Source organism: Cebidichthys violaceus, unplaced genomic scaffold (assembly GCF_023349555.1).
Source record: "Cebidichthys violaceus isolate CVI_PGR_0920_01 unplaced genomic scaffold, fCebVio1.0.p SCAF_46, whole genome shotgun sequence".
Taxonomy (NCBI): Eukaryota; Metazoa; Chordata; class Actinopteri; order Perciformes; family Stichaeidae; genus Cebidichthys; species Cebidichthys violaceus.
The window spans coordinates 61,105-71,276 of record NW_027176661.1 but is presented as its reverse complement, the minus strand read 5'-3'; the positions used below and the strand labels follow the sequence as shown (position 1 = coordinate 71,276).

At 40.0% G+C, this 10,172-nt stretch overlaps 1 protein-coding gene across 1 annotated transcript; it reads right to left on the bottom strand.

Moving 5' to 3' along the window:
* Nucleotides 1–5,142: 5,142 nt before the first annotated feature.
* LOC137886785 (uncharacterized) lies at nucleotides 5,143–7,767 on the bottom strand. The gene is made up of 5 exons (XM_068729403.1): nucleotides 7,693–7,767; nucleotides 6,945–6,995; nucleotides 6,339–6,494; nucleotides 5,836–5,928; nucleotides 5,143–5,472 (listed from the first exon to the last, which is right to left on the bottom strand). The coding sequence occupies exons 1-5, from the start codon at nucleotides 7,765–7,767 to the stop codon at nucleotides 5,143–5,145; spliced, it is 705 nt and encodes a 234-aa protein (XP_068585504.1).
* Nucleotides 7,768–10,172: the final 2,405 nt, after the last annotated feature.

Sequence of the window (10,172 nt, the reverse complement as noted above, 5' to 3'; positions counted from 1 at the left end):
AAAAGACAGTGTTTCACTGTAGCAATATCCTTATAATCCAAATTTCTCAGAGTTCAGCCTGCAGTCCCCCTAAACCCTGCCTGTTTTTCTGGTTAAAATACGTCTGTCAGTCAATGGTTATTTATGGCGCCACTGACCTGCATGCTGGATAATTAATAATAGTCCGATTCATCCCCGTCCAAATGTACATGGTCTGCTCTGAGGGAGGACACAGCACAGCTCAGCACAGAAAATCCCCCGAGATTTAGTGCTCCTGACTCCAAGTGCAGCCTGCAGGAGCACAGCAGCCCACAGTGCTCCTCCTGGAATAATTACCCCATCACATTTTTGTCAAAGGGAGACAGAGCGATCACGGGACATACGTGACATGTTTATATTTTGTGATAAGGGTAAACAGGTTGAGGGTATGTGCAGAGGTAATGTTTGGACCAATACCATCCAACGCTACAAATTTAAATCTACAAATAAACCGTTTTGTAAATCTATGTTTCTTTTAGATTTTTGTCTTGTCTCAATGTCACTCCTAAATGTCTGGAGAGGAACTTAAATAAATGAGTGGACATGAGAACAGATTCCATTACCGTGTTGAAAAAGACCAAAAATGCTTCTCTCTACCCAGAAGTCCCCGGGGAGCCGAGAGACGGACACCACGCCTGTCTTTGGCTGCGCAATGGCGGGTCTGGTCTATATCTCCGCCACTGCCGCAGGTCATATCCAGACATGACCTCTTCTCTTTCCTGCAGCTGGTCCCTTAAACGCCATGTTGGGCGTTAGGTGATACCTCTTTCTGTTGAAGAGGAAAATGCAAATAGAGGAAAAGAATCTCGGAGAACAGCTTCTGAGGGACCATATTAAAAAGCAGGGATGGTAAAGAGTGGAAAAATGTCTGGCTCTGAGGTAGACTAGAGGTGAAGCGTTTTTACAGATTGTAAAAGTACCTTTATTTCAGAGGGGTGCTCTCATGTATCTCAGGTATTGGGACCAACAATGCTGCAGCCTGAATATTATTCTCAACAATGGTGTCAGGGGACAGTTTTGTATATTCAACTAACTCCTAACTGCTTTCCCACAAGATTTAAACTTGTTCCTGGTGATTTTTACATTGAGGTATCCAGGTCCGCTTTTCTCAGGACTGCACTACATCACTTTCATAGAGCTGCACATGTTCACACTTGGGAGCTGCCCAGCAGGACTGGAGCAGTTGGAGTTAAATGCCTTACTAAGGACACTGTATGATGAGTACTTGCTGTGGAAGGAGAGAGTTCCCCACACTGACTTAGTAAGACAGTTCAGGACTACGAAGCAGAGCCCTGTCAAAAACCGCACTTGTCAAACCCTAAACTAATACCTCCATAGGAATTGATTTTCTCAATAAAAAAGGCCATGATTTATCACAAAAATCTGAGCTCCCACCATAAAATCAAATATTTTGAAATGAATACCTTTATAACACTCTCATACTGACTGCAGCTCCAAAAACGCATATGGTACCAATAGCTATTGTTTTTCCAGTTCCAACTCCGATCTGACTTGGCTGCGTTTCTAGTAGAGGAAAAGGCCAGAAATGTTCCTAAAATATCCAAAAGGTTTCCAAGACAATCAGTGTTCATGATCCCTTAGAACTATGGTGTAAATCCGACGCAGCCGGATATACTGACTGAATGGACATTTCTTGAATTATTTCACAAAATCCAAGACATGTATGGTCAGAGGTCTGAAACCAAGGCCAACATTGACCGAAACCATGTACTTAATAATAATTGAATACTTTTCTCCATGACTTCAGCTGCTTAAACATGCCAAACTGACATGAGCCAACCAACCCCTTCACTGACTTCTAGGATTCACCTAATCCACGTAAGAAGTTAAGAAGTAAGAGTTCTGACCAAGCAATCCAACCTCAATCCCAGCACACCATCCATTCTGGGTGTATCGCTCGGGACCCGAGGGAGTGCTTTGTCGAAGTGGGGTGAATTTGGACACACGACACGTTGTATCAATAAACTCTGAATAGACAAGCGAACAATGCTCTGTGTAGCTGCGGGGGCGGCGCTCCAGGGCTCTGCAGTCCAGCATGTCGTCCGCATGACTGCAGACTGTGGCTCATTGTCTGCAGTTGACTTTACAACTGAAGCCAACACGAGCTGGTAGCCAACTGGAAGTACAATCGAACGTGTACTTCCAGTTGGCTGTGTGAGCTGCAACTTGGGTGTGTGTCCCCCCCCCCACCCGCACCCCCACCCCGCCGTGAGTAAGACTGTATTTCCCGGTGTAAAGGTTGATACTAACTTATAACACTAATAACGTTACCTCCAGCAAAATACCTCTGCAAATGAAATCCATGCTCTGAACCGCAGTGGTCATGTCAAAGCAAGCTACTAATACTAATATTTGGATATTACCTTCGCTATGTGTGTTTCACTGCGAGTAACCCTGACTTAGTGTATTTTTTGGGGGCAGATTTGGTGATTTAAGGGCCCCAGGCAAACTCCGTCTTGCTTTACTGTTTACCCTTTCTCTAACTAGGTCTGTTGGTTTTGGCAGTGGTAGAAGTGGGCTACCTTTTTTTCTAAGGTAAAACTATCAACCTATTAATACCACACGGTAAAAGTCCTGCATTCAAATTTGTACTTGCCCGTTTTCAACAGGCACTGCGCTAGTCAGTTAGATATTGCTCTTAAAATTCAGACAAATTTAGTAAACACTGCTATCTTTTAAAGCAGCCATAATCAATATCAATCGTCACAGTCAGCTCCACACCCACCTCACTCTACCTGTCAGCCACTCCCTCCTCATCAGTCTAACTCCCTTCACCTGTTCACTCACCTGCCTCTGACCACTAATCAAGCCACTATATAGACTCCTGCCTCTCAATCACTCATTGCCTACTTGCTATTCCATGACAGACTTTCCAGCGCGTTATCCCGGACTGAATTCCTATTTTCGGCCCTTCCTGCCCCTGATCTACCCGTCCTGGTAAACTCACCAGCCTTCTGTTCCTTACCTGGATTAATCTGCCTGTCGTTTCTGCTGCTCTGCCAGAGAGTTTGATGTATCAGTCTGTACCTGTTAAGTTTAGAATAAAAGCCAACGGTTCCTGGAATCTTGTGTGCTGCAATTGGGTCCATATACAATCCGTTACATTAATACTACTACTAGTATGTGAAAGAGGTTGCAGTGGCTCTACAGAGCTTATAAGCATTTTTCAGCTCAGTGTTTTAGTTTTACAGCCGGCAACTTCAGTTTTTTGATTCACTCTGACGATTCTCATCAGCATCCTTTTCAACCAAAAAAGCTCTGTGTCTGAGTGTACGCTACATACCCAGCACCAGACAGCAGACAGTCAAAGTAAGCGAGCGAAGGAACTTTTTTTGAAAGATCACGTTGCGAAAGAGCCAGATATTTTTCCCAGGGGTCGGTGGAAACCAAATATGGAGCTGAACGGAGAGAGTAAATACTAGATACTTACATTCACAGAGACGCCGCTCCAAATAACTGCTAATGGTGCTCCATGTAAATGAGCGTTCTTTTGCCAAGTTGGTCAACTTAATGAGGCAATAACATGTCAGTGCAGTGTTCACAGCTTGTTTCCTAAAGGTTTACAATATGTCAAGTCATGATAGCTTAATTTGCAACCAGGGACCAGTCATTGCTCGTCCAGTTTCACACAGATGGCTGGACATTCTCTTTGGAACATTCCTTGCACGTAAACATACCATTTTTCTCACTCACACTTAGAAGTATCTAAATCTATTGCTGATCACAGCATAGAACAGAAATACTGAACAGGCCTCTGATTGGTCGATCGCTGCTCGCGCTGTATGGACTGAATTGAAGGGAGCACAATGGAGGTGCGATGAAGCTGACAGGAATTGGCTGTGAAAATGTGGAACAGGAAGAGGACTATAAAATGTAGTGCCAACGGATGACCTGCTGAAAAGGCATTCACACTTTACAGGCTGGGACACTCAGAAGGCTCAGAAGGCCATTGTTTGTCTGTGAGAGAAATTTAAACTTTAATGGTTTGCAAAAATTGTTGCTCCTTCTTACAGACCAGATGTCATAATGTTTATACACGTCATGGATTGGGAGGCAGCTTTAAATAACCAAGTGGAAGTGTCGGTTTGAGTTGAGTTCTACGGTGGAAACCTAATAGTGACGGGGTCAAATTGATCCCTACACTCAAAAAAACCACGCTTTCAACGAACTTAATAAAATCATGGAAAGGATTTCCACACGATTAAAATGCTTTCTTTAAGCATAAAACAATTATGTTGATCCAACTTAAAGTACTTGAGTAGGGTCAACTTAATTTATTAGGGTTGGTTCAACGCATTTACTTGGGTTGTGTCCAACTCAACTTAATAGGGTTGGTTTGACTAATTCTACATTAGTAAAAAATACAATAGTCAATTAATTTGGACCAACCCAAATTAATTAATTTAATCCGGCCCAAGTAAAATAGGTTGGACTAACCCAAATAAGTTACGTTGGTCCGGCCTAAGTAAATTATATTGGACCAACAGAATTGCTTATTGCTTAAAGAAAGCAGTTTAATCATGTTGAAATACTTTCCATGAGTTAGCTAAGGTAATTCTAAAAATAACATTAGTGTTAACATTTTTTAAATGTTTACCGTGAACCAGAACTAAAACTTAAGTTTTAACAAAATATACAGCCTGGTTGGCTTGAAACGTAACAAGACAAACGGGAGATGTTGCAATACAATTGTATTTCTCAAAGTAGGCACTGAATAATGTTTTAACGAGCAGTTGCTTGCAAACATACATATCAAAATTACAAGTTTTCTCAACTTTCTATGACAGATACAATCAAAATAATAAAATACACGGCTTCACTTATTTTTGGAAAGTGCCAACATAGTGGATCTTGGTACTTACGATAAAAAACAAGCGGTCTAAAAAAACTAAAAACAGTCTCGACCTGAACTCTAAAGACTTTGTCTGTGTACACACATTCCTCTTAAAACCTTTCAAACATTCCTCTTAAAAGATTTCAAACATTTCTCTTAAACATTTGCAATTACTAACTTTACTGCATTTGTCGTTTAATGTTCTGGTGAACTCCCAGGAATACAGAAAATAACACAGAAACACGAAAATTTCTTATCTGCTTTAGCCATCAGTGGGCAGTCTCAAACTTACGGGAAAGCTTTGTTTTGAGAGCTTGTCCTTTTATGGATAGTTTGTTTCCATCTAGTTCCATAATGATCTTCTGCAGAGCTTCGAAGGTGTACTTGAGCTCTGGAGGGTAGCTCAGGTTGAGAGCATACACAACCGCAAGCAAAATTGACACCGCAAAAGGTACATTTCCCAACTCATCTAGCACTTCCACCCCCTCCAGAATGATTCCAACATCCTCGGGGTCATCACTGGGCTCTGCTCCTTCTTTTCGAATGACAAGGATTCCAAAGACTGTCTCCGCCATGGCCGTTTGACTGCTTTCGATATTCTGTGACAAAACAATTAACAAAAAAAAAAAAAGATTGCTCTTAATCATTTTTCACTTATGTGCATTACATCCCATTTTTATTGCAAATTTTACTGTAAAAACAGCTATCAATAACTTTATTCACATAATTAAAAGACATTATGACTACCTGATATTAAATTGTTTCACTGAGCCATGGTGAGCTACTTCAATGACTAAGCCCTACCAGTGGCTTGTCTGTTACCATGAGATCAGTGGTTGTTATTCTAGCATTACTAAGGTAAAAAAAGTTTCACATTTTTAAAGCTAATGGCAACCAAGAGGAAACCCCACCCATTCCAACTGTGATCATCCCCAAATAAAGATAAAGGTAAATTAACATACCTTGTATTCCCTCACCAGCTTCTCTGGATCTTCGTTCAAGTAGACACAAAGACCTTTGAGGACACATTCCCGTCTGACGTCAACGCTGTCAGTCTAAGAATGCAGATAAGAGAAAATATGCAAAATAAAATAACATTAGGAACACCATCTCAACCAACCAGCTTATTAATCACAATGATTAACCATGCAATATCCGTGTGTGCATTAGTATGTGAACCCTTGGGATCCAGTAGCTGCTGGCGCTTATGACTTCAACTAAACCTTCCCTAAAGTTTCTTATTAATCTCCCAAGGTTTTTGAATGTTCGCTGCCGATCACAGCCTGGCATCACCACCCTAATTTCAGAAATGCATATTATTCTGGAACCTCTCAGTTCATTTTCAATTTCCAAAGGGCGTTATTAACAGGTGCAGACAACCAATAAGAGCAACGGGGAAGTAAAAAAATACAAAAAAATCTAAGAGTAGAATAGCTTCTCTTTAACTTTTCTATTGTTATCATACCTGGGTTAAGGGTACCATGATGCTCTTGATCTTTCTCCCTTGAACTCCACCTTTCTTGGCATACACCTGGATCAGGTTTTCAGAGTGAATATCCAGCTGGGAGAAGAACTTTGACTGCAAATTGATTGTTGTGATTCTCTTGAATTCTGCATTCACCTACACAAAAAAGAAATTTGTTTGGCTATTTTGTTGTCACTGTTGTTAGGTACACATTTGATATTGCAGTTCAGTCCGTTCAAGACATGCAAATGCACAATACATGTATTTATCTACACATGGCTTTCCTGTATAAAAATGCCACTGTTTGTCAGAGTGCCAGCAAAGGCTGTTGCTGGCCTTCAGAAAATAAGTTTAGGAGTTACTTATCTGCCAATATGTCTTTTATACGGCACATTCAGTGCAGTCCATAAATATTCACAGTAAATGATATATTCCAATAGAAGTAAAAAGGGGGCGTTCCTTCACCTCACACACATGGAAGAGAGCTGGCCACCTTATTTTGAAAGCAGCTATCATGGGTGCCTCTTGAACTACCTCTTGCCTTCTGTGTGCAAAAGTCTTCTCCATCATCATCGCCACCTTGTGCGCATCGTTTCTTTTCTGTACCAAGACACTCTTGCGATTGATGGTGCGGTCAGTGAGGTTGACCAGGACACTCTTTGTGGGATAGCAGACACAGGACACTTTTGCAGTCAGAAGTTGCTGTAATAAAGTCAGATACAACAATCAATTAATATCCATGAAGATTAAGTTATTAAGTTATCTTGATGGAAAAATTATTGTTCAGGAAAGTAGCTAATGTTCACTAGCTAAACTAGTGCATTGAAGTGAAAATAAATGACATTTGAAGGCACAAGTTTCGATTTCTTGGGGGTAATACTTAGGGGTGAGACTCTCTAGGCACCTCACGATTCAATTCTGATTCAGAGGGCTACGATGTGATTGTAAAACGAGTATCGATTAATCTCGAGATTATATATTTTTTCTCACTGTGACTTTCTGCTATTTGTAAAAACAGCATATTTGTAAAGATTCATCATGTAAAAAAACAGATACATTTACTTCAATATTCTTTTATCAATTCAATATTATTAACAAATAGAAATGTTATCCTCAAGTTAACACATTTCTTCTATCATTGGAAAGAGAACCAATTGGAAAATAAATAAAACCGGGACTGTAGCAACGTCCTCGTAGTAAAAACACAGAATTCAGCATGTTCTGCGTCATAACAAGCTGCCCTTATTCACTAATACATCGTATAGACTTCTCTTCAAACCTGTTATAGACAATGAGCATTCATCTATCTTACAAAAATAACTCTTTCTAGAACATATGGTAAAACAATACTTACAGTGATAAAGTGCATGGTTATGGGGACTCTAGATTCTGTGGCAATGGATGTCCACACATAGCGTATTACTATCATACCCGCTTTCCTCAGGTAACGCTACTCCATGCCTTTAGCTGTGGTTGGTTGTAGAGAGAGAGAGAGAGAGAGTGTCGTTGTCCGTAAAAACGTTGAGATACCTCTGTTCCAAAGTGTGCAACATAGCGCGAAAGCTCTGATTTCAACCCGGTCAAGTTGTATCCATATTCGGCTAATCAAACTCAGCCGCCCTCACCCAAACTCTGCTAGTATTTAGCCTAGCTTTAGCCTAGCTTAGAAAGTAAACAAGACGCACGTGTATTACGTCTGCTGGTGCAGGGTCAGCATTAAGAGGACAGCCTGGTGTCACAGTAAAAGTTTAAAATAAACCTAACGGACCGTTTTTAGCTAACATTCCAACACAAATTCACTTAAAGTATTGAGAACAATTTTCGTATCGTTAATTTAATGGTGTCAAACTAAACTTCAACTTCTTACCTTTCGAGCTAAATAGTTTTAATTATTAATGTTAGCTTTGCCTTTACTAGAGTCGGTAAAACGATGCTAACAATAAATTAGCCGTGCGCCGCTATTGGCCTTGTCTGGACTAGCTAATTTATATCCTATATTCCAGTATTAAAGCTAAATGACGGTAGTATTGACCCTAGTAAACGAAACGTGTGCTTAGTAATTTATTTTCATTTAAGTTCAGCAGTTTAGCTAGTTAACGTTAGCACGCTGACGTTAGCACGCTAACGTTAGCGCGCTAATTTAACTCTATAGGAAGTATGCTAACGTCATTAACATTTGTTTCTTCGTCAACGTTAGCTAGTCGTGAACACCTTAGAATATGTCGCTAACACGTTACCTCGTCATTAACAATAGCTCACCGTTCACATTGGCAAGTTATGTGGTAGGTTGCAAAAAAGGAGACAACTTAACGTTAGCTAACGCGGCTAAGCTACCCATGCACATGGACTGTCGGCTTTTTAAGTTTGGTCGAAAATAACACTAAATAACAAATAGCCTCAACAGAACTAGCTAGTTAACTAAGAGCTGAAGACATTAAAGCACATGTCATTCTTTATTTGCATTTAGACGAATGATGATGGATTTCTGCTTACCTTTTCCATGTGTGAGCCAAAGGTTTATCTTCTTCTCTTCTTCTGACGAAGATTGCCTTCGCCTTGTTTTTCGCGGTCATGCCAAGATATTCGATTGTCTCAGTTTATCGCAACATGAATGGATCTAATAAATGTTACGTTTTTGAAGTTCATGCAAATCCTACATGACTGAATCACGTTCACATTGGAAACATGAATGAACATCGTTCGAAATACATGTTACACTATAGTAAATGTAACAGCCAGCTAATATCCTTTTTTTGAGTGTATAAGTTGCATTATTATAACCGAATGTTTTTTATTTCTCGTGCAGATTACCATTTTATTGACATTTGTACATTCATTAGATGTAAATACAGTGCAGCTGTTTCATGCTTTGCAATTACTGTAAAGATGAAATTAGTTCTTCAAGTAAACTATAATACAGTGCAGTACTGTGTATACACACAATATAGCTTACTGTAGTTCAAATTATTGTAACCTAAAACCATATTGTGCTGTTTGCAAATACAGTAACATCAGTAGTGCAAATATGCTACTAAGCTGCAGCTTGGCTCTGGGTTCAGTGCATTTAATTTATAACAGGCCTAAAAACAAACTGTAGGCTATCAATGCTGGACTGGGAACAGATTTTGAAAACAAAGTATTCATGAAATACAGGGAGTAAAGTTAAAAAAAATTATAATAGTAATGTGTAGTTTTAAATACATATGTTGTGTATGAAAAGACCCCAAAACACTGTAAGCAGAAAACTTGATAACGATAAGCGAAATATTTAAACAGCATTTGGGATTTAGGAATAATTCTGTCCCAAGCTTTTGATCCATATAAGCGCTTAATCACTGTAACCGTGGTCACTCTAAGCAGTTTACACTGTATAAGTAAAATATAACTAGTAGACTAGAGACATCAGGGAGAGAGAAGGAGAGTGAAGATGGATGAATGAATGAATGAAGTATGAGACACGAGAAGAGTGAGTAAAAAAGGTAAAAGGAGCAGACCTGAAGAAATGGGGGTAATGTACATTTTTGACCACTGGGATGCCTCACATCAAAATTAAAAAGATAGCCATCAAGGCATTTTCATCTCCCCCCCATCATTTCCTTCAAAGCCAGAGAGCAAACTTAAGTTATACTGACAAGAGATTTTACAGCATACCACCCTTGTTACACTGACGATTCTGTTTGTAAAGCTGTTCGTTATGGCGCGAGATGCTTGCTTACTCTGCAGGCAGAGAGCAATGGCTGCTTTATGCTGGATCGCCCTTTTGCTGTGGTATGCCCTGCGCCAGCTGTCACTGGAATGACCTCTAATTATCACTGAGCTCCAGGCTTTAATGTC